The sequence below is a fragment of the Corvus brachyrhynchos genome, unplaced genomic scaffold (assembly GCF_000691975.1).
Source record: "Corvus brachyrhynchos isolate BGI_N302 unplaced genomic scaffold, ASM69197v1 scaffold56, whole genome shotgun sequence".
NCBI lineage: Eukaryota > Metazoa > Chordata > Aves > Passeriformes > Corvidae > Corvus > Corvus brachyrhynchos.
The window spans coordinates 1,160,842-1,186,217 of NW_008238664.1; the positions used below are offsets into that span (position 1 = coordinate 1,160,842).

Below are 25,376 nucleotides of genomic sequence, written 5' to 3' on the forward strand. Positions count from 1 at the left end.
AGTGCAAAGATGAAATTTATTTTTCAAATAGACTTTATAGGAAATACTGGTTTTTAATACTGAAATGAGCACATGAGAAATGTTTAAGTGTTGAGAAAGAAGACTTCAGTTTATTTTTTGAGAGAGAGCTTGTAAAAGTATTGCTTCTATAAATTTACACTGCTGAACACATACAGACATTGCCCTGGTGTAGTGGCACTGTTCAAAGCAGGCTGTACTAGAGGATCTCTTGGCTCTCACAGAATTTTGTCTAATTCCTGCAAGTCTGTAACACACAGGAATTCCTGCCTTGAGACCACTTATTAACTGGTCCTGGACTTCCAGTGGTAAGTGTTCCATTAAGTCAAAACAATACATAACAAAACCAGTATCTCAAGTCTCACTTTAGCATTAATTTTTTGTTTTTAATACTGTGTTCTGCTTTGGTGTGATCCAGAAAACATCCTTGGGGCAGGCTTGGCTAAACTGAGCTCATTTTAAATATATTGGTAAAAGTCCAATTTGCTGAAAGCGGTAACTGTGAAGGGGTATCAGTGTGAAATTTAACCCAGAAAGTGCACCTATACAGATATGCTGCAGTGCAGTGGATGCTGTTTCACTTGATTTCAGCAAGAGCTTTCACATGGTTTGCCACAATATCCTTATACCCAAACTGGTGAAGTACAAACTGGAGAAGTCAACCAAGATGGGTAGAAAACATGGCTGGGCTACTGAGCTGAAAGGGTTGTAACCAGTGAGACAAAGCCCAGCTGGTACCCAGCTACTGGTGATATTATTAAATTTTCCAAACTTGAGGAGTTATTAACTGTATCCAGGCTAGAATACATAAGGTTTCTTGTTGCTGCATACCTTAGAAAGTCATTAATACCTCAGTTATTAACTGTATCCAGGCTAGAATACATATGTTGCTGCATACCTTAGAAAGTCATTAATACCTGTACCTATGCCACAGTAATTTCCTCCCTACTTCCTGCCCAAGCAGTTAAACCTTTTGAAGAACATAAGCATAAAACACATAGTATACACAACAGGACCAGAGAGCCATGTGGCTTTTAAATTCAAGGACTCAGTTTCACAAGGAGCTTAAATAGATGCAAGACCTCATCACCACTGAAATTCTGTAGCTGCACAATGGGTCGCATCAGCTTGTTGTTCCAAAAGAACAAATCTGACAAATGAAAAGCTTTTAGCTTGACTAGCAAGCAGATGTGACTGAGGCCTTGTGATCCCCAGCACGAAGGAAGGAGAGGAGTGGGCAGCAGAGTTTTCAGTGGCTGTGCAAACTGAAGTCTCGAAACCCTGTCCTGTGTCACTAATTCTATGCTGCACAGGGCCATTCAGAATTTTACAAGCTTCTCTTTTGGTTTTTCCGAAGACATCACACTCCTTTACTAGTTACATTTGAGTTGTACTTTCAAGCTTTACTGTGTGACAGACTTAAAACACAAAAACCAGACTCAGCAAAATAACTGAGCAGCCTATTTTTGCTTCCATTTACTACTGTACACTGTCCAGAACTCAAACCCATCAGACTTTGGAAAACAAGGGCTTATTCTACGGTGAGGATCCAATGGCAGGATCCTCCCTGTGCCTGTAAGACACAAGATGCCTTGGACTTACTAAACAAAAGACACTATTTCAATGGAGTTTAAAATCTGTCCTCCAGTCTGTAAAAATGCTGTATGGACTGTGTGGAAGGATTTATTTCACAAATGAGAGTGCAAAGATATGTAAGTATAAAAGTACAGAAAGTAAAGAATCATTTAGTGAAATAATCTACTGTACAAAGCACTTGTTTGTAGCACGGTTCTCAAATTAACAAGTATGCATTATTTAAAGTGCCACCAGAGTGAGAATAAGTAATGATCTGGCTATAGCTTAATATGAAAGGTATGGAGCATTAAAAAGTCAAGGACTCAGTTGGGACTATATTATCTTTAAGGTCCATTCCAGCCCCTTAACATTCTATGATTCTATGAAAAATGTTCTATTATGATTATATTTCAAGTGTAAAATTTACATTTACAGCAACTTAATTATAAAGAAAATGTCAATCTTCACTACAAGTAGAAGACCTGGAAGGGAGGTGTAAGAAAAAATGATCACAAAATTAGGATTACAAAAGCAGTTTATTGAAATGTAGGACTTAGCCACAGAAGGCTGAACTCAGTGGACTACTACAGCCTACACTGGATGCAATGAATATGTTCCCTAGGGTGAGGAGTTTTGTTTGCCTTGTGTAGCTACACCATCAAACCCTTTAGGCCCTAAATCCTTACTTGAGAGGTTAATGGTTATTGTTGCTGTATTATTACAGAAGACCCAGTAAATATAAGTACCTCTAATTCAGAAAGCACTTTAAGTCTATTGTATTAATACTGTTAACTCATTTCTAGCCCAAATTCCATGCTTTTGTGTTCATGAAGAGACACAGGGATGTACGAAAGCATGTGAACACTTTACAGAATATAGTTTTTGACTATACTGTAAAAATACTCTCTGCAGTGTACAGACAGCAATTTCTTTTCCGTGTACAAACATCTCCTTTCTATCTGTTGCTTTAACAAAATATGCCCAACTATGCAATGGAAGCATGGAATGAATCTGATTAGAAAGAAAAAGAGGCACTCTCTGGTACATGGTGAAGGTTAGAGCACTACTGCTCGGACTCCAGTGGAACGACAAAAGCAAACAAAAGCACTGGGTTACCTCTGAACCATGTCTGAAACAGATGACAAAAAGCTGTCCATTCTTTTGGAAAACATCTCTGCTCCTTTCTTAAAGAAGTTAATCTGAAAAAGACCAAGAAAAAGGACACTGAAGGTTCTCTTGGCTTCGGCAGACAAGTAACAGATTGTGGCAGTGTGAACAGCGCTCCCATTCTGACTGGTACTTCTGGCGGGCGATCAAACACAAAGGCAAAACAGCTGCGTTGCCTTTCTTGGCACTTCCCACTTTTGCAACTCTCCACCCTTTCACACACAGATAAGCTGCTAGCTGCTGACAGGTATGCTTCCAATGAACTTGCTGAATGACTCAATCAGAGAACAGGTAGCTTCTCTCACACTAGCTCTGGGCAGAGCTGGGGCTCGTGGTGTTACGAGCTGCTGTGTGCAATGCCATCATATCGAAGGGAATGGGACACAAATCATCCATTAGATTTAGTAGTCAAACCTGGACTACCAACTCCAATATTAAAGTTTTCAAAGTGCTGTAGCAAAGTCAGTCAGGAAAGTGTAGCTGTGCTTACAGAAAACTCCAGGGTAATTGGTTATATCAACTACAGTTTTACCATGGGTTTTGTTCTACTGAAGGAGCTAAAAAATGCTACTAGGGCCAAAGTGCACATTTTGTGACAGAAGATTAATTCTCTTAGCTGGTATGGCTCAGCAGGCACACAACAGAAGGAAAGCACCTGCTATAGACTTGACCTTGAATTATCTGCTGCAGGGCACACAGTCATCATTAGAGCCTACTGGCAACTGAGTGAAACATGGACTCAGCTAGCATGTGTTTGCAATTAATTAGGGTGAACACATAAAAATCAGTGATCTACTCTGGGAAGAGATGTAAAAGCAAATTCTTGGATGTTAAGCAATTTATTAGCTATTTCATCCACTTCTAATCGTGATTTCACTCCCCAACCCTGGGATGTAGGATTCCCAAGATTCAGATTTCTGCAACCATGTTATTGACCCCTGCAGACAAAGGAAAGAAAGAATGCCCTCCTAAAGAATGATTCACCTATTCTATTTCTGAAGCCTACTTCAGGAGGGAAGAGCTCTAAATTCCACTCATGACAGACTGGCACACCTCACTTAGATGCTGATGCCAGTTTTCAGTCAAATGAACCCTCTATTAGCCACTGCTTTTCCCAAAAATTCCAAATGAACTACTCATTTGTTGGAAATGTGAAACAGGAGACACGTATTTCAAGTAATTGATTAAGAAAATACATATTTGGGCTGAAAGGCAGTTCACAATATTTAAGCATCAACATAAATTCTGGTTATTCAGTCATTCCCATGACAGCCTGAGACTTCCCTGTATAAAGCACTGAGATAGGCAGTTTTGCCAGATAAAGTACTGGGAAAGAAAGTTCTGTTTGGCTTCCAGTAAAGGAAACCAATGCAGTTCTTTCAGTTAGGATAATTACAGCAGAGAAGCAGTGTGAACTCTCCTGGTGGGGAAAGTGACTGAATCCTCATTGACTACCTATTTTAAATGAGGCACATGTGCTGCAAAAGACAGGATGATGTACATGATGAGCCACACTACAATCTCAAACAGGGCACATCAATTTTTCCTCTTTTCATAGCCCAATTCTTATTTTCCAAACACCTTCTTTCATCAAAATCAAAAGCACACAAGATCCTTAAAATGGGTGATAATGAGAATCAAGTGCTGTGATAATACTAGTTTATTGATCCTCCTGATATCCTGGAGAGTCAGACTATCAGTCTTATATTTATCCAGACTTCAGAAATGCTCTATCAAATTGCTGGTAAAATAAAAATTAGAAAAAGGGTTTTCCAGCCTTATGCTCAATCCTCTCTACTGTTCTGCCCTTCCAGCTCTCCAGAGCATGCTCTGTTCCCCATCGTGCACACTGCTCATCAGTATGCTGAACATTACGTGCCAGGAAGGGAACTGCTACATAGGAGAGTTTGTGCAGACTGAGTAAACAGTGGAAGTAACTGCTACTGCACTGACAGCTCAGCTCTGTAAAATCTAACCCTAAACTGATTTTGCATAGAAGCGTACTGGATTTTCTTTTCATTAGTGTCTTTCCTGAATATCTAAACATTCAGCTATCTGCCACAAACAAAATCTGTTGTTGGAATCTAGGCAAGCTGAATGCAAGTTGTTTCCCCTCCACCCTCATTGTAATTTGTGAGTTCTCAAAATAAATCCAGAACTACAATGTTTTACTTTTCCCAGGAACATGTCTAAGTGATACAGACACTTCACTGTCAATACCTGTCCTCGTGTATATCCTAGCATAGGTTCCATCATTGCCACTCTCTTCCTGTACTGCAGAGCATTCAGGGCACAGTAATATTGCAGGGATGAAAGGTGCTGCTTTCTTCTTGCATTTGCCACTTCTTTTGCTACTTCTGCCTTAAGCTGAATAAAAAACGATAAAGAGGTTGACAGAGTGTTACTGTGTATATGGATATATTTGCTGATGATCTTCAAGTTATTTTTAAATCACTCTCATTTACAGAGCTTCTCCAGGTTAAAATGAAGGATGAGAAACGAAGAAAGCAAATCCAAAACCCAAAGCAAGTACTTCAAGCCCTTCTCTGTCAGCCCTTCAGCATTTGAGGCGCCCCTGTGACTACGAACTACATAACTACCACCACCACTAAAAATCTGGATCAGATCTCTGTGCAAGAAATTTATTTGCAGCTGAGATGACAACACAAGTCTGCAAGTGCAGAATTCAGAGGTGAATAATTCACAGCAAGCTATACCACATTGTGTTCCATAAGGCATTTCCTTTCAAGGACCATCCTGTAGAACGGATTCACTCTCAGGACAGGGCCAGCCATACACTTTTTGACAAAGGGATGTATTTTAGAATAGCAGTCCAGTGGGCAAAGGAGGAGGAATGTAGAGCAATCCCACCAAGAGTTATGTGCATTGTTAAGTGGGATGACAGTCCATACAGAGCAATTTAACAGGAAGATACATGCAAAGAAATGGAATGCTTTAGGAACAGCAGACACAAGGCTTCATGGCAGTTCAGAAAGAATTGTACTCAGTGATACTGCATCACCACCTCAGCTGTACAACAGTAGGCCCATACAAAGCTGTTTATCGTCACTTGGATTGCCTCCATCTGAAAAGCTCCCATGGATCTGAAGGGCTCTAGTTAAGCACAATATTTGATCAGTCGCCTAACTTGGCGAAAACAGGTGTAACTGCTGAGTTGATGGTTAAAAGCTTTGTGTCTGCTTGGAAATGAAATCACAAGTATTACTGAGCTACTGTGAATTTAAGCAATGAGCTCTCCAAAGTTCACAATGAACAATGATGCAGACAGAATGGCTGATGAAAACATTTCATTTTCCCTTTCACATTTGTTACCTTTTCATTTTCTTTCCTTTTCGGTAACCTGCTATACTTTGCCATGGACACGTCATGTTCTGTAGACAAGGAATATTATATTTTTTTAGAAATGTGATGTGTGTGTGCACAGATTAAACATGTCTTCTGTGCTCTAACAGCTGCATATGAATAGAAACAAACAAAACAGGGGCACATACCATTGCTAGCAAGGCCAAAGAGATCCTTCAATGTGCTTACTTCTGGAAAAGAGAAACCAAATATTCCAAGTAAAATCAGCTTTTAACACTTGGTTCAACTGAGCCCATTTATGGCATATTTACTACCCAAGTCACTCCAGCCCTTTCACAGCAGAGATCTGTACATTGCACCTATCTTGAAAATGCTAAACCAGATCAGCTGCTAGAGAAATGAATAAGCAGATTAAGGGTGGAGTGAGTTTATTTTATTGAGCAAGTTGTCACTATGAAAAAGATGCCTTATCTGCCAGTGTCATTTCTCCAAAGAAGCACCATTTCAGTATGTTTATTCTGACAAAAGATCACAAAAAACCAGCAGTTCTGAACAACTTCCTGACAGTGCTTAAGTGATACTGAGAAATTTAAGATCCAGAGATGCATGAACTAAAGCCTTTCCCTGTACATGAATCTGTAATGTGGAACATTTTTTGCTAAGCTGCTCTGTGAAAAGAGATACATATCTAACACACCTGACTGCTGGCTATGATGCTTGCATTACAAACACTGGCCATGAGTTTCTGATACAGGTAGAGAGAAGACAGACTAAACCGGCAACTTTAGCTTCACAAGTTTTGGGCACAAACTACTCTTAGTGTCCCCACCAACATATGCTACAACTGGGAAAACTCTCTCAAAAGGCTACAAAGAAAGCACAATCACAAGAACAGACATTATGCAACTGTGAAAATACCAAGGGGAAACTGTAGGATGTCATCATGGTCTCTGATTATTTTTAACATCGTACTCATTAATCAGTTTCACTCCCCCTTTTTTTCCCCAGACTGCTTCATTATGACTCAGATGCAGAAAGACAGAAATTTTTTCCACATGTAACTAACTTGTATCTAAAGGTTTCAACAGTATTCAATGTGTAGATGTAACAAGATCAAAAGTAAAAACAGTGACAGAGTTAATCTTCCTTGCTTCCTTGTTTAATCCCTCTATGAAATTCCAATATGGCCAAGTCTCTACTAAAAATCATGTCTTACAAACTGCATCAGAAAAAAATGGATGCTGTGATGGATAGAATAAAAAAAAAAATTGACATCCAGGAAATTTGAAGAAACTTTCATTTTTTGTCATGCAGCAGCTGAAGCTTTGGTTGCAGGCTTCATATGCATTTTTTGTACCTTTTTTTAATGAAAAGCGGGAAGAACCCATAAATATGGAAACAGAATTACTATCTCTGAGTCACATTAAAGAGGTGGGGAAGTGTTTATAGAATCAACATCCTACCATCCAAACCCCACTGTATATTTAACAGTTATGATAAACAATGTATTCATTAACATAGACACCTGGATGTCTTCACAATTTCAAATCAGATACTATCAGGAACTTAAACCAGTCGTTATTTTGCTGTAGTTGTTTTGTCTCCCACCAAAATGATGTCTACAAGGACGCAAGTGGGACTGTAACAAGTGAAATGAGCAGTGGGCTTTAAAAAAAAAAAAAGGAAAGAAAGAAAGAAATGCTGCTATAAAAACTCACATTTCTATTGCATAAGTAGGTAAGAGTGTCCTTGACCTTGAATATGAGCTTTTTTCTTTTGAAATTACATCAAATATTTGCATTACTGCCTTGCTGTTTAAGTAATGAATTTCCAAATTTGTGAAATCAGGTAACTTGGAACTACCCTTGCATGGCAAGGACTTAAAGAGGACTGCTTCCTTAAAAAGGAAGGAATATACTATTCTCTGAAGTTAGAACAACGTTCTTGCTTGTGCTTGTCAAACAGCCCCAAACTTCTGAAGTGGGATAAATACTGTTTGCAAGCCCAATTCACTGCTGAATTTCCCTTCTGGCAATTATAACATCAATGACTTCACTGAAATTACACTGGTGTAAAAGCAGGGTGACCCAACAAAGAACAAAGCTGTATTTTTAAACTTGCACCATATGGTGCATAAAATGTTATGTGGTGAACTTGAACTGGTTTTGTCTGAGTAAAAGCATGCACCTGTCAATGAAATTCTGTAGCAGAAAAAAAAACCTAAAAAACTTTTCTGTGAATCACCAAAGAACAAATTAATACATGGTATTATGTCTCAGTTTATGGTGCAATAAGCAAGAAGGAACACATGAGGAAAACAGAAACTTAGAATAAAATTTACCTGTGAGATCCTTTTCTCGAAATTGTATTATTGGGAGAACCATTGTATCTGCAAGTTGTTTTGCCAGTTCAGAATGAAGAATATTGAGCTGAAACAGAGAAATGTTCTAAGACACAATGTAAATAAAAACACCAGAACACACCAGCCATTTGTGCCCAGTGGATATAATGTACTTCAATGCTTAAAATACACTTCTCAAGGTATCTGAGACAGATGGGGATGTCTCCCTAAATGCTTCATTCCTGCCTGGTATTTCCCAAGGATCCAAGAACACTTCAGTTCCCACATAACGGATTAGGGCAATTCACTTGACCATTAATTCTAATGCTTAACCCAACAGGATTTAAACTGTAATTATCCTTTATTAACCTGTTTTTGTTAAGTCTCTATGCCATGGAGTTACAATCCCACCACCATGACTACAATGTCTTTCCATGAACAAGGGTTACCCACAATCACAACAGGGGACAACCACAATGAAGGGTCCCATTCAAATATTTTACCTTCCTAGCGGTTTCCCTATTCCTGTTTTTGTAAGTGTTCCTAAACTTCAGCACACAGCTGTTTTAAAGCACCCATGTGCCACTATTTAGGATGAAGGCAGGCAAGGCTCTCATGTCAACAGTGGCATGCTAAGAAGATGAGATGGGTGCAGGTAGGACAGCTATCGATCACACTGCAGGAGCACCAGGAGGGTGCCACACCTTGGTGGGACATTCTGCCTGTTTGCTCACAGTGTCCTGGAGACCTCTAGGCAGCCTCATGCAGGTAAGGATGAGGCCAGGATTTCCCACTAGGCAACACAATTCAATTCTGATAGAACAGACAACTAAAACAGGCACAAGGGGTAGCTAACACAGAAAAGGAGGCTGAGGAATGGAGCAGGCCCTTGTGAGGGAAAACATGACTGACAGAACAGAGCAGAGGCTTTCAGCTTTCTGACCCCAAATGGCACTCTTTTCTTTTACTTGGGAAGGAGAAAGTTCGTGTTTTGATTTATTTGGAGTTCACATAAGCAACTACAAGACTTGTGATAACAAGTGCTCCTTTCAGGTATCCTGAGAGCACACATGCAGCAAGAAAAGCCTAAAAAAAACAAAGCAAACCTTTGGGATTCCTCTCACTACATCGTTAGAGTTTATCCTTGGGCTCTAAAATTTTTAACTTACTTTTTGTCCCATAACCCTCTCTCCCCTTCCAAACAGCAGACCTCAGTACAGCCTTTTGCCTTCTTAATCAAAGTTGGAAGTAGACTAACAAGAACAAGACTTTTCTGATGGCACAGCGCTGCTCACAGCAGAGAGAGTGATGTGACAAATGAAACCTAAGCAAGAAGGACCTAGACACCAAGGCTATATTGAAATGTTATATGGGCAGGTCTAACAAAAGCATTTATAAAGGCTCCCAGTACTTAGCAGAAACCCCCAGGGAGTAGGGGTATTCATTGCATGCGGCTTCACTGTCTTCACCACACAGTACTGCAGCCTTCCCCAGACATCTCTGGATTCTGCACGACCTCACAGCAACTAAACTGCAGCTTTACCAATTCACAGCTGCCCTGCATCCATACCTAGCAAGTTTTGGCTCAAACTGCAGTGTTTAAAGCTTAGAAATGTAAGTGTCATTTTAATATGGAATTAAATAAAACATTGTCCCAGCCTAGATGACACATCCTGGTTTAGTGTCTTTTTAAGTTCCCTTAGGAAGTTCAGCTTTGCTCTGAGGATAGCATACAGGATGAAGCCAAAGAAACAGCTCTAACCATTATGGAAGGGTGTTATCAAACTTCTTTATCCAGAATGAAATGGCTCTAAAACCCAGGCACAATCTAGCCTTCAGTGGGAAGGCTCTGAATCAAAAGGACAAAGAAAAACCACTAATATTCTGTATTGTAAAAAGAGAATATTAGCAATTCAAATTACCTCATCCACAACTTTTGAAAAATAATGAAGGGTGGATATCACTTCTTCATCTCCTTTACCTAAGGCAAAATGCTGGAAATAGAAACACATGTTTGGTCCATAAATCAATAAAGATGAATATAAAATACAACACATTTTACTACAAAAAGAAAGAATATGTCTACAAAATGAAACAAATGATAAAAATAAATGTAAAACCAGAAACTCATTAATATACTTCTTTTACTCTGGTCTTCTTGTGTTAAATGAATGGATTTTGGACAACACTTAATTCTCATTATACTCATTTTAAAGTCATAGAACTGGAACAAACTGACTTTATCTTCATAAATTTATTAACTCAGATTTTGTACCTTTTTGGGGTTTTTTTTTACTTGTTTGGTTGGTTCTGGGTTTTTTTAAGACTCTCAGAAATGACCCAACTCCCTTAAACATCCTGGGGAAATTCACAACTGCCGTCACATGAAACCAAGTGAAGCAAATGGCATGAGCACTTCCAGAAAACAAAGGATTTACAGACTTCTTCACAAGTGCTGAGGCAGGAAAGAAATCAAAGTCACGTGCTGAACATACCTGCTTTTCATAGGCAAGGAGCTGCTTCGAAAGCTGTTGTGTGGCAAGACACATTTCATTCTACAAACAAAAATGCCATGTTAATAGAAATAATGAAAGGTCCCTAGTGCTGCTGTTACCACTACTTTGTTACCAGTGTCTTGACTGAATCTGAAACTACCCACAAAAACATTCAGTTGTGTGCAAGCAGCTAGTCCCAACATACCTGCACAGATGTCCTGCTTTCAGCTAGGATAGAGTTAATTTCTTCTCAGCAGCTGTTACAGTGCTGTGTTTTGGATTCAGAGTAAGAATAGTGCTGCTAACACACTGATGTTTTGGATTTTTGCAAAGTTGTGTTTATCCTAAGTAAAGGGTTTTTTTTTCCTTGTCTCGCTCGGCCAGTGAGAGGGCACGCAAAAGAAACTGGGAGGGAGCACAGCTGGGACAGATGACCCAAAAGGACCAAAGGGATATTCCACACCATGGAGCAGCATGCCCAGTAAATAAATTGGGACAAGTAACGCCAAAGGGAGGCCAATCTGGGTTCGGGAAGAGGGGTTCTAGCATTGGTCATTTGGTGGTGAGCAACTGCAGGGTGCATCACTTGGGGGTTTTCCCCCTTTTACTATCATTAATCAGTATTACTGTATTTTACTTTATTTTCAATTATTAAACTGCTTTTATCTCAACATACGAGTTTTACTTTGATTCTTTTCCCCGTTCCACTGGGGTGAGGGGGATGGAAAGGGGGTTGAACAAGCCCCAGAAATAGGGCTGGCAGAATTTCCAGCTGGGCTTAAACCATGAAAATAGGGAAGCAGTAGTAAGAGGTACACACTTCAGATCTACAATTTAACTTCTCTGAATAGAGCTAAGATTTGAGGTTTAGTTTTAGCCTTGGGTTTCCCCCCACCACAAGAAAATAACAAAACTAGAAGAACCTCAAACATGTAGGCTGCCATACCAGCATAAGAATGTTTCATTCTGGGTTATCATCTGTCCCCAAAATCTACATCAATAAAGTGAACCAGCAGATGTGCCTCCATAATGCATTCACGCTCAGGGAATGTACCAGTGTAACTACAGCACTTTAAGTGGCTACAGGAGCACAAACCAGCACATCTCTCTTCTCCTGGCTGCACCAGCCAATGAAAGTGCACACACACTTAAGACATGCTTACACCAGGCAAGATTTGTAGGGAAGGTGTGTAAATTTGCTTGATAGCTGGAAAAACCAGACAAGCATTTGGATATGCCAATCTTTAATCAATGTATTCCTAATACTAGCATATCAACACCTCTGTCCCTGGTTTGTTAACAAGGACTTAAAACTAAAATAAAGGAAAAAAGGGAAGGGGGTAACTGACATCTGTCTTAACCCCTATCAGATCCTTCTCATCCTCAGTAATGCAGAAAACTAGTAACTTTAAATTTAATTTTAAACCTTAACATAAACTATTCTTGTCTCCAAATATATAAGGCCAAAGAGAGTTTGTAAAACTAGGAGCAAATATCTGAACTACTTTAATAGATCTCTTTATACTAGGGCTGATACAGAACACCATTAAAACTGGGACAGAGCTTGTATGCTCTCTTATTGTCCCTGTCATCCTGAGCAAGCAGAGCACAGCACAGCAAACTATCTGGGCCAGAGACTCTGAAACACCCTTTGCTTTGGCCTGCTGCCACCTGTGACATCCTGCATTACAGCCTGGTGCTTCCGCACCGCCTTGGCATGCCAGGAATGGGGGTTCATATGGACAGCAGGGTCCCAACACTGTCAGTGTTAAAGTGTGCCCAAGTGCACAGGGGAGGAAAAAGAAAGCCAAAAGAAACCAGCCACAGCCTAGGTACCAGCAGCTGCATGTGAACACATGACAGGGAAAGCTGAACGAGATAATTTTGATCATCTTAAAATGCCGTGGTGACAACACTCACAGGCAGGAGGAGATGGCACAGCAGAGGCCTTCTGAGGTACAAACAAGAGTTCGGAGCTGAGATAACGTGGGCCCACGCTCGGATCGTGCACACCTCATGGCTATTCTCACTTCACTGTGACGGATTAGCCTTGTTTCTTGTCTCAGCCCAATTAGTAACAAGCACTACACTTTCATACAACAACGTCAATGATTCCTGTAAGATTTGCAGGTTGGTTGTGCAGAGTACATAGTTTTTAAAATGAAAAAGCTTTACACAAACACTTGGTATTTAAGGATTTCCCAAACCAGAGGATGGAAAAGGATGTTCTGCCTTATTATAAAAAACAAACCCTGTTAAGGGCTCAGGCATGGATAGAAATGAGCCTTAATTATCTGCCCCCAAGCAGTAAGAACACCAGAGAGACTTTTCTACCTTCAAAGTGGGAGCTAGCAAGCAATGAGTTTATGACAGGGAGGACGGGACTCCCTGCAAGTATACAGAAGACATTAAAAGGTTTGTCTGTATGCATGTGGCTGGAAATTAAGATTACAAAAAGAACCAGAGGTTCTCAGACCTGGCATCTTTTTCATAAGCACAGCCTCAAAGATAGTCTTCTTGCAGCTCTTACCTAGCTCTAAGTCCTCACACAGCAACTGTGATGCCACCTGTAAGCTGTACAGCTGGATCAGGGTGCAAGAAATCCTTTGAAATAAACAAGTATCAGAAACATGCCTCTTTTCCCCATTTGTTTCAATTTACTTATTCCTGCAAAGTCTGCAGTTTCATGATCTGCTCTGAATCTGGAAAATACATGCTTCTGGCTTATATTTGCTAACACTAAAAGAAGCTTCAGAATAATAGGCTGAAAAACAAACAAAACCCCAAAACAAAACGCACAAAACCTGCCCGAAGACATAAGTGTTAACCATCCCCAAAGTTTCTACTCATCTATGTGGGGCAGTTTGAAGATGGGCAATGTAAACAGGTGTGTGGAATAAGCACCTTCCAGTGATCATCACTCCCCAGGAGTAGTCTCCAGAATGTGACAGGATAATGGGGGAATACATAAACCCCGAGGATCTCAGAGGGGTGTAAATTAATAACATCTTACCAAGTATTCAATCAGGTGACAACAGTTAATAATACAGACCCCAAGCAGACATTCATAGCATGCTACTCCAGATACAGAACAAATTGAAAGATGTGCCTGACACAAAACTTACTTTGGGATTTTAGGCTGATTTGGGGACAACAGTTCCATGCATTACTCACAACCCACTGCTGCCAGCTGGTCACATTTTTCATTTATTGGCTCAGTTCTTTGTGTCAGAACACCACAAAGAAACTTGTTACTCAATCCCTACCCATGTGGAAGAATTAATCCTGGGTCCTTCATCCTCCCTCCCAACACCTGCCAGACTTAGTTCCCATTGGAGATACAAAATCATTCATTGTATCATTTGGGGGGAAAAAAGCCAAACAAAAATCAAAACAAAACAGACACACACCCAAAAGCTGTAAACAAAACAAATTAAGCTAGCAAGTTGAAACACAGTCCATTGCATAAGGAACAGGAAGCAGGCAAAGTGCTCTGCTGACCTAGTGGTAATACTGCATTGCTAAGCACACTAATCTGGGAAAGTTTGGTTTAATCCTCCTCTCATTTCTTCCTAATCAGCCCTTTCCCCTCCCCCTGTCCTGCTGCCATTCAGTTCCAAGACTCAGAAGTTATTTGCATTGCTTCACTTGACAGATCCACTAAATCCAGGCAAATTATTTTAACAGGTTTTAATCTATTTCCAAGGCATTTTCCCATGGATACAGCAACATTGATTTCCTTTGTCCTGAAGTGACTGCAATTCAATACACCACAGCAAAAGAAAAACTACAATACAAGCCTGACTCCACATCTCTTCCACATTACCTTGACATTTTAGGATTCATCATGCATTTATGGAGTGGGAGAGCTATCAATGAGATGATATAGCAAGCAAAAACTCAATAAAATCCTGAACAGAAATTGAAGCCTTCTAAATGAAGGCAAACTTAACCAGTAGTGGGCCTTGGAAATACATTCATTTGCACTAGATGGTTCTACTAAACAGGGAAAACATCTTGGCAGCATTACGGGAAAAAAGTGTACCAAAAGGAAAAAAAGACCGTATGTAAATAAGTATAATGAAATCATTCGTGATTACAGATGTGCTGACTTTTTTTTCCTTTTCTTTAACCTTGACTGGCATGGTAGCCCTAGGAATAGATTTCTGTAAGTCCAGTTCAAATGGAAAAGGTAATGGAAGTGCTGTCTTGAATCTAGCATTAATCTACCAGAAATTAAAAACAACTAGCTTAAAAAATATTGTTTAATTCTCAAGTTATTGAAATATCTCACCCTGCCTTCAAAAAAGTCAGCAGAAAAAAAAAAAAGTCCAACTTATTTTCTGAGCTAGTACCCAGAGCAAAGGCATGTGGTTGATTCCACCTTCTTCATTATCACTTTTATTCACTAAGCTGTTCATATCCTCAGAACAGACTGACTTTTCTATAACCTCTTTGTAATAAAATATCCATGCCATTAACTATTTCCCAGTGAGGCAGTCCGTCCATTTTTAGGATCCCTGTATTTTTCCAAAATAAACTCTGAGGATTAATCTGCTGAAATCCAAAGATATTTCTGTAGACAGTTGTCTAACAGACTACAGATTGGAGGGCATGTAAAGGATTAAGCTGAGCTATAAATTAACTTCTAAAGACACAGAACTATTCCAGCATGTGCAACCCCAATATAATGAAGCTTTCTGCAAAGCAACTTTCCTACGTCAGCTATAGTTGGAATTTTTAAAACTAAAGTAACTAGCACACAGAACTGCCAAAGGCTGCTTCATATAAACAAGCAAGACTCTGGTAAAGGTATTTATTCGTGCACTCTGTACGTGCAGAATGACACATAATAAATTTTAGCTTACATCTGGGAAAACTTAATGCCTCATAAAAGAAGAAAAAGACCCGGATACATGGTTGAAGTGGAAGACCCAGGAGGCAGTAGCACCCTGTCCACCCCTTCAGAATTGGGCAACACATTTACCTTCAAAATCAGGCACAGCACAGAAAGAACTGGGTCTTGAGGCAACAGTTCTATGCAGCTCCATTTACATATGCTTATCTTCCTACAAAGCAGAATTATCCAGCAATCTAGTAAATGGCGAAGTCCTACAGGCTTAGGTTTGCATATTAAATGGCTTGGAAACATGAATCCAGGGTTGCAGAAAGCTAAGCCTCACCAGGGTGCTCAGGCTGCACAGCACTTTACAAGATCAGGCTAACATATGGCTTGCCCTGGTGCTGATTCACAGCACGGCATTCCATCCTTACAAATGGGAACAGTTCCAAAAAGGATCCTCCAATAGCTCCAAGGAACAGAAGATGCCAGTCAAAGCTGCTGAAAAACACCAAAAGCAACTACAATAGGATGGTTAGCTCAGTACAGAAAGAATCTCTTCTGTCAAAACAATTACTATCAGCAGGGTATCCATACATTTATGCTGCCTCGGATCTCCAGATCCTCCTTAGCACAATGCTAACTTGCTTCCAGGCACAGTGACAATTCTGACTTACAGGCAGCATTAAACCCAACTCCCATGCCTCTGTAAATACATTAGTTCTCATGTGGTAATTTTCTGCTTATCTCTGTCAGCAACATTTGGTGAATGTGCCTCAGGAAGGCAAGAGGTATATGATGCAAACTTACACCGAGTATGGAACAATAATACACACAGTATTTCACAGAAGTCAGTGCTGACAACTGCAATTTATTGCAAATGTCCTATCTAACACTCTATTGAAGCTTCTCTATGTAGAACTGAAAGTTTATAAAATGCTAACTTAAATTTTGTTCCTTCAAAACGTTTTAGGAAAAAAAAAAGTCTTGTCATTTGAAAAGGTAATACAGTATTTCCCTCTGATATGAAAAGAAAGCAATTAAAAGAAAAGCTGCATCAGTGCTTACTTGTTAATTAAACAAGAATTCTCAAAACTTGGAGTTAGCTATGCAACATAATAAATATGAAAGTCCATGCATACCCTAGAGAGCCTGACACCCAACAACCAAGTTACAGCCTACTGAAGTTAATACACAGGAAAGTCAAGCAAGCAGCACTGCTGAAAAATGCAGACATGAGGCATCATTAACTTGCAGAGAGAAATAACATTTATAAAGCACTACCTAAAACAGCTTGACAGATTCAAGCTGTCCTGACACCCATGTAACGTGGTACCTATAAACCAAGACTATTCAATAATTATCAGAAGTTTCTTTAAGAGTCTGGACATAAAAAGGCAGTGAGCCACTGAGGTTATTGCTGCTTTGCCTGGAATCACAAGACAACTTCTCACAGAGACACAGATGCTGAACAGGATTATGCTTCGCAATTCCCACGCTGTTCCCTCTCTAGATATATTGATAAAGACAACATGTGTTTCTCTTTACTCCTCTTCTGCCATCACTGCCCTAGTATCTAGACAGGTTTGTCAGGACACGAGATGAAATCTCTTTACAATGACAAAATACTGCATTTTACTTTCCTCTCACCCGCTCAACTGTTTATCCCTCCTACTAGTCACTAGAGACACGACAGTCTCCTGAGTTTCCTAAAGGTATTTTGTTTCAAGTGAAGGTTCCCAGCTCAGCCATTTCTAGAGCACGATGGACAACCGGAAATGATAGTAAAGCTCTGAAAACCATTTACTACGACAGTGGTCAGGAAGGTAAACTGGGCACACTTTGCTCATACACCATTGCAAGAGCCTCAGCATTGTAACTTAAGCAAATTAAATTTGTTAACAGTCCTTGCTTGCTGCTGCATTATAATATTGCTCAGGTCATAAAACATCCAGACTCTTCTCATCCCCAGACAAACACAACATTCACAGAAATCAGCACTAATGCCAGATGAAACATCAGGGCTTGCTTGCAAGAAGGAAGGACTACAGGAATAAACTCTGGATGGAAGATTTCCTGTATAAGACCACTACTGTGGTAACTACTTCAGGGCACCACAGCACAGCTGGGAGAACTACAGCAGGAAATATACTATGTACTCATATGGGTGTGGTTTATTTGATGGATATAAAAATGCTTCACTATGCTTTACTGTATTTAATCACATGGGTTTGCCAGATCAACCAAACCTCACTCCTCAAGTGCTACTTTTGGGTCCTGTGACTTCTCCTTAATCAGGGCATCACACACTTGCATCTTCCTTGTAGCATCACAGCCTCTTTTTCACTAAAGAGCTCCATGTGCAGAAGAGTCACCGCCTGATCCCATGTGGTGTGGGTGCCCAGGGAGGTGAGAGCACTGTCCTCATCCTGCAGGACAATCAGAGGCCCGTAAAGCACTGAGGGCCTTGCAGCCAAGGCAACCTGCTACCCATGCACCACCCAGCTGCAGCCCAGACAGCAGAGCCACTGCTGCACAGGATGCTGCACATCCCTCCTTACACTCTTTTTAAAGTCCTGCTTGAATGCATGTAAGTCTGAAAAGATGTTTTAAAAGATTCCTATTTTCTTAAATGTTTTTTTAAAAATATGGGCAAGTATTTCTTTTTCACACTCCTTTCAAATGCGCTGATCCAAGTGCTTAAAGCAGCTTGAGCTGTCACTTTACAGATTTACTGTGGCTCTGCACACAGAGCAGTGTTATGAGACAGCTATATGCATATATCCACATGGTTAATTAACAGCATGCAGTTGGTACTAATTGCTACTCCCCTGAGACTTTGCACTGAATCCATTCAGAACCATTAACTACTGTTATTTGATCACAGGCTACGGTGGTTTGAATTACATAAACATTTGAGTTTTCATCACAAGAAACACCAGACTTCTAGTAAACTAGTCAAAAAGATCTTGAAAACATGGTTAAGATATCTGGGAAATGTGAAAGTTCAGAACAAACTATGGAAGAAACCAAAATTAATGTTTTTTAAACTGTCCTAAGTGTTTTGAGGGGGCATAAACCCTGAATTTTCAATACTGGAGACTGGTAGAACCCACTGCTGCTTTGTCTGTCTGCCACAACTGTGATCCCACTCATTTTATGGCCATTGCTAAAGTAGGTCAGTAACCGAAATTCTATTTTACAGATATAGAAATCAGAGCAGGGGATGATGATGACTTTGCAAAGAGAAAATTTGACTTTGCAGAGACAAAATTTAAGCCAGGAAAATAAAAAAGCAAATTCAGAAAGTGGCTTCTCAATACTCTCAGCTTTTACAGGGTTGGTAACACCTCCTAATATGCTGCTATTGAGGCCCAGATAACACATCAACAAAAGTGCTTTTTCTCTCAAGTTGTGATTAGGCAGCCAAGAAATATCACACACCTTTTTCTTAACTGTCCATTTATGTTTAGTAGGCAATTCAGCATTACCCTTCTATTCCTACATCTCAAAATTGCATCAAACTCCAAAGACCTATTTCAAAGAATATATCCAATATTCACAAGTGACTGAATATTTCCATCAAACTAAAGCAGCGTTCAGGAAAGAAGTGGCCAAAAAGTGCTGGGAAAATGAAGTAGACTCAGTAGTACTGCAAAATACTGATGGGTAAATGTACTGAGATGATGGGAAGAAAAAGGAAATGTCGTAATTGTGGTGAAACAGAAATGGAGAATGCTAAAAACCAAGATGAAAAGGAAGAGGCAAACAAAAGCAGATAAAGCATTTTTTTTTCTTGAATCACAGACCAGAGCAACCACTTCCTAAAATGCAATCAGCAGTGGAAAGGGACATGCAGCCTACAAGCTGGACACTTGAAAATCAGATCTCCTGATTCCCTTCTTCATCCATTTCAATCCTACCCAGTCTTTGCTGTCAGACTCCTACCATCCAACGTGCCCACGCTCTTTGTTACTCTCAAAGCACAGTGACTGTACCAAAATGGCCATCCCTGACTTGCAGTGCTGATTTCCCGTCGCCTCTCGAGCCCCCAGCCACGCCCTGCCTCATTTCCTATGTACCTAAGCTGTGCTGTAAACCTCTGGTTGCTCTGCATTTGCACAACATCCAGGACATGAAGACTTGGAAGCTCTCCAAAGCTGGATCTTCCAGGTGTAGGCAGCCAAATCCTAGGCATATGGTTCTTCCATGTCAAACTATCAGTCACCCAAAGAGCAATCCCACCAAATGGACATATACTTGCAGTAGACTTATAGTTGAGCTGATTTCTAGTAATGTATGGATCAGGCATTCTTCAGGGAAATTCAAAATACTCCTGCTCTCCTCATCTCTCTGTGTACTCCGATTTACTGCTTTAAGAATAGAAAAGTTGTTGTTTCTAGTGAACTCAGGATCTAAACCTACACAAATACTTGCAAAACTTCCATGAGACACCGTGTTTGTCTTTTAAGACCCAGATAATGGCATTTTGAAACACCTAATTTTATGCACATGGGAATCAGCTTCACTGAAAATCACTCAGATTTACAGTAACATTTTCCAAAACACTGGATATAATTTCTTTTACAGGTTTTACTTTCAAAGGGATTTAGTCATCTAGGTCATGTAAATACTCCAGAAAATGTCATTTTTTCTGCTTCTGCTTGTGTTTTTTTCACGACTACTGTAGGCACTCGACTTTAGCAAGACCCAAAGTGCACATCTGCTCTGTAATCAGTGGAAATGGGCAGTTCCCTCCATGAGCTGAGTCACAGCATCTAAGTTAGGTGCCTAAAGTCAGTGTGCAGACCTGGGAACTGTATCTACATTCAGGCAAGCGATCTCGTCAAGGCTGGCCTCCCAATGTACCATAAGGTAAGGACATAGCACAGTTTTACTTTGATTAATTGTCTGGAGACAAAGTAAGTAGCTTTTTTTTTTTTTTTAATGAATACAACTTTTCTGAGCATCAAGGCAGAAAGAGGTTGAGCTATGAGATGAAAAACACCCACAACTCCTCTTAAACCACAGAAGGTACAGGTACTTAGCAACTTAAATGTAAACAACAGCATCATAACAGCAATTTATCTTCTCTTCCACATTGAACAAAAGAAATACAAATGAACAATTACCTGGGCACCATAGACTCGTTGCATTGCCTGAAGCAACTGGTTTGTGTATTCTGTAAGGGTTCCTGCATCTTCTTCAAAGACACTGAGCAAAGAACGAGTCTTCAATAAAACAAAAAAAAAGCAAATGGTTTTAGTCCTGAGTGGAAATATTAAAAAGAACCACAAACAGCTACAAAGAGATGGTAGTAAAAAGTAAAAATCAATCAGAAATAATACACCCTTGACTTGCACAATTCTGTTTATTCAGAATCTCTAAACATGTGGAAAGTAGTTCTTTTATTATAGGTAGGTAAACTGAGGCACAAGGAAGTGAACTGATAAAATGCTATGGCTACATCCTGACTCCAGGCTCTTGCCTCTACTAACACACAGTCCTTCCAACATAATTAGGAATGTAAAACATCCTGAATATCTTCCTTCTGATGACAGTAATTCAAACCATGTTAAGGACTGGGGGTCAAACACCACTGCTTGCTCACTTTACTTCTCCAGTGTCAGACTGCACTGAAAGCACCCCTTTCCAGTGAGATAATTTACACTTTGTTATTCACTCTCCACTGTCTTGAGCAACTCTTAAGGGGCCACGGCCAAAGCGAGCTGATGTCATTGGACAAAACAACTGAGTGCTCATCTCCAACAGGCACACAAGGATACACCCACCCGGAGATACCCTGTACTCTCTTCACTCTGCTAACTCATGCTTGTCAGCAAGCAGGAAGAGGAGGGAAGAACTTGTGTTATCTTAAAGACATGAATTCCCTTAGTTTGTTTTGGTGGAATCGTCAGGAATAAAGAATTATGTTGCTGACACAGCTCCCAAGAAGGGAAAGATATCTCAGAATAATGCTGAGCTCCAGAATTTGCTAGATCTTTACAAAAATTAAAGAAGAAAGATTGTCCCTTTAACAAAGTCATGATCCATCCTTAGTCTTAACTTTGATAAATCCAATCTACTTGATGCTAACTGGAAATGTCTCTCCATCTGTAAGCTGACACATATGACATTAATGAGCTTCATCTGCTTACATGAGGGTCATGCACAAACTCCAGTACTTTCATAGGCATGTCAGTCCTGTAAAAGAGCAAGTGCTTTATCTCTACCCCCATTACAGGAATCTCTAATATACCTGAAGTATCCAGGTTCAAATTTGGGAAATTTATTTTTAAAGTTTTAAGATACTCCACTATTTTAACAGAAGGCACATGCATTTTTCCAAGGCATTTATTCTCTGCAAAACTCTCTGCCCAGACTTTCTTTGTCCTGAAAAACACAACATCAGCATCCTTCAAGAATCCTGGCCTATGATTAACTATCATTTCATCTCTGCTGAGAAGTATCTAAGCCAGAAATGAGTGCTGCTCAATGGTTAAAATACCTGGCCTGGAAGTCAATCTTTGGGTTCTCTTCAGTACCTTCTTACTCTGAGTAACTTTAAAAGCTCTCAACAGTTCACTCTGCTAATGTGCTAGGCTGCTACAACACTTCCTACCTGCGAGAGTTTGGGAAGCCAGTTTGAGATCCTAGCATATAAGGGAATACACACTACAAAGCATTGTTTTCAAATAAAGAGAACATGAAAACCAGAGAATGGAGAGTAGTCCAAGTCAATGAAATGGGTATCAGGAACCCAAATGTTTAAAGGACCTTTGTACAGAACTTCCCTGTAAGGATGATTTTGAGAGTTTTCCACATTAAGATATTACTTCAGTAACTGAAAACATGTTGATTTTCAAAAATATCTGATTCCAAATGTTTTGTCTTCAATGATGTATTATAACCAGCAAAATAACATCAACAAACTATCTTGTACCTATACAGTACTCAGCTGCCTTGTTTTGAGTTACAATGGCACATGAAAAGTACAGAGTACAAAGATGGTTAAAACGTAAATCTGGGGAAAGCAAAAATTATAAAACTTGATACAATGTTTATCAAGCCAAATCTCAAGCCAAAACTAAAAGGTTATAAAGAAATTGCCTGGAATAGGCTACAAATCACACAATTCTGCATGCTGGAAAAGGTTCCAAAATACAGGAATGTCAGCTACATTCGTAAATCTTACTGAATTTTTGCAGGTTCAGATTTTTCATTTGTCTAAATATGGCTTGAGGTAGAACAGCTCCAGCAACCAATTTCTGAAAGTCTTGGCCTCTGTTATTAGCACATTGTTCAAAAATAATAAAAACAATAAATGATTCAGACAGTTTGGAAGTTATTCTTGGAAACTTTTACATTTAAGAATACCATTTGAAATCACTGCAACAAAATACCAGCATGTGTGCATTTTCTTGCTGCTGTTTTGACAAATTCTGGAAGAGCAGCTAAGGCTGCTGAAATAAACCAGTAAACCAAATACTAAGCTAACATTTAGGAGGCCCCATTATTCACAACATTATCTCAGCTTCTGGAAAGATAGGAAAAAACTTTCTAGTTTCATGTAAGTATTTCCTTTGATTTTAGCATGGCCGCTGACATAAATTTTTCTCCATTTTGTAGCCAAACACCTCAAAATTAAGACACTTCTTATGGCCTCTTTCAGCCAGTGTCTGGAGACAAATCAAGACAAAAGTACTGTATTGATGGGGAGAGATAAATCAAGTTTTAGAAATTTGACGAAGAAATAACTTTGGCCTAATTCTCCTCGGTCTTGCATGTAAATCACATACTTCACACAATTTATAAAAAGTGAGGTTATATCCTCATTTCACCATCTCTTTGCACTCCTGTCACTGCACAGAGCAGAAGAGAATCAGGTTCCTTCATACAGAAGCAAATAATCCTGTAAGAGGCTATGCTGCTCATTTCTCTGGAATAGAGACTAACTTTTTGCCTTGATTTTGTGAATGTGAAGCTCTCCCCAGTGAAAAAAGTAATAAAAATATAAAAGACTGAAAAAAACCACTCCTGCTTTCTTATATCAAAAGAATATATTTTAGCAACGCTGGGCCATTATAAAAATTAAACAATGTCCCTCCCTCTGAAAGTTGTAGAGCTTGAAGAAAAAGCAATGACCAAACCAAGGCAAAACATCCTGCCAATACTCAGGTTAATGCACAGCCTGGTATTCCAGTAATTGCAAAGGAGATGTTAACAGCCTGCCTTTCAGGACACAGGAAAGACCACGACCTCCAAATTCAGTTCAGTGCATTGTTCAGCTGCTTTCAGTCAGTGTTACATTTTTAATCGTTGAAGGAAGTGTTGACTGAAGAAGTAAATTAGTTCACTTCTCCTGCGTCTCAAGTTCTTCAGCTTTAGGATGCAGTGGGGAGGCTAACACTAAAAATGTGACTAACTACCCATAATAAATCTAGCACACTCTGGTAAACTGTGGAACACAGAAAAGCTCGGGCTGGTAAGGAACCCTGCAGGTCACCTTGTCCAAACTTCTGCTCCAAGCAGGGCTGACTTTGATGTAACATCAGGTTACTCAACGCTTTTTCCAATCCAGTGTTTAAAATTCCCAAGGATGATTACAAATACGCCACATCAAACACATGATGGAAATCTTTCTTACTAGAATGGGATTTCATGAAATTACAAAAAAAGAGGATAAGATGAGGCAATTAAGATAAGGCCCAAGGCTTATTAAGTCCTTACAGGTGCACTTCCAATCCTTCCTTCAAAATGTCTCATGACAGACTCTGTAACACCTTGCAGCAATCTGCTCCACAGCTTACCTATTCATTCCTCCTCCTGATCCATCAGCAGACGAGTCAGGCTTACAACACAGGGCTACCTGGGAGCCGGATCCATGCTGATCCACCCTGCCCTCACGTCTTTCCCTGCTTCACCAATTACTTCTGTATCTCTCTCTGCCCCACGCTTTGTCCCCAAGCGCACCTTCCCCATCCCTCAGTGAACTTCCCACTCTTCCCCCTTCCCTCTACTTCTCTCTTCCACCTACCCAGCCCCTGAACACATCAGGACATGGCATGTTCCTCGCTGTGAGGCTTCCACAGTCCCAGGGGTCCCCTCTGCAGCTGCGGCACATCCCGGCTCCTGGCAGCGGGGCACAGGGCGCTGCACTGGGGCAAAAGGAGGAGCGTCCCCCCGTGCTTGCACTCGGGAAGGGAAGGGCGGCGACCGCCTCTCCTCGTTCCTGAGACCCCTTCAGAAGGAGGTCATCTTCGGTGGGATGCGCCTCATTCATCCTCATGGGAGCTCCCGTACCTGAACTGCGGCCCTTGAGGAGGAGCAGGTACGCTGGCGGTGACACTCCTCCAGCCCACTGTGTCGCCGTGGCCAGGTGACACCGCGCACAGGCGTCCCTTTTCCTTCGGGGGAAGCCAGCGCACTGAGCCCTGCCCACCTGTCCTTCCCTGACACACCTCGGCTGCTCAGGGCAACCCTTACAGCCACCGAGGGCACACCCAAGGGGGACGGTGCGAGAAAAACGCCACAAAAGTTTCTCTGTGAGAGGTGAGGAGAAAGGGCGCAGTACTCCCTGCGCCGGAGGACAGCCGTCCTCCCGGGAGACTCCCAG

The 25,376-nt window shown here is 40.4% G+C and overlaps 1 protein-coding gene and 1 long non-coding RNA gene across 2 annotated transcripts in view; both read right to left on the reverse strand.

Annotated features, from left to right (window-relative positions):
* APPL2 (adaptor protein, phosphotyrosine interacting with PH domain and leucine zipper 2) overlaps window positions 1-25,135 on the reverse strand; it is a 32,986-nt gene extending 7,851 nt beyond the window's left edge. The window contains exons 1-9 of the mRNA XM_008636380.2: window positions 25,064-25,135; window positions 20,893-20,991; window positions 10,921-10,980; window positions 10,348-10,419; window positions 8,426-8,513; window positions 6,273-6,314; window positions 6,094-6,152; window positions 4,981-5,127; window positions 2,710-2,792 (exon numbers count right to left, since the gene is read on the reverse strand). Coding sequence (XP_008634602.1) covers window positions 2,710-2,792; window positions 4,981-5,127; window positions 6,094-6,152; window positions 6,273-6,314; window positions 8,426-8,513; window positions 10,348-10,419; window positions 10,921-10,980; window positions 20,893-20,916 — 575 coding nt within the window. The 5' untranslated portion in view covers window positions 20,917-20,991; window positions 25,064-25,135. The remainder of the gene's footprint in view (window positions 1-2,709; window positions 2,793-4,980; window positions 5,128-6,093; window positions 6,153-6,272; window positions 6,315-8,425; window positions 8,514-10,347; window positions 10,420-10,920; window positions 10,981-20,892; window positions 20,992-25,063) is intronic.
* On the reverse strand, window positions 83-2,703 carry LOC108447549. Its single transcript, XR_001863168.1, has 2 exons — window positions 936-2,703; window positions 83-868 (listed from the first exon to the last, which is right to left on the reverse strand). It is a non-coding gene; the product is annotated as an uncharacterized LOC108447549 (long non-coding RNA).
* Window positions 25,136-25,376: the final 241 nt, after the last annotated feature.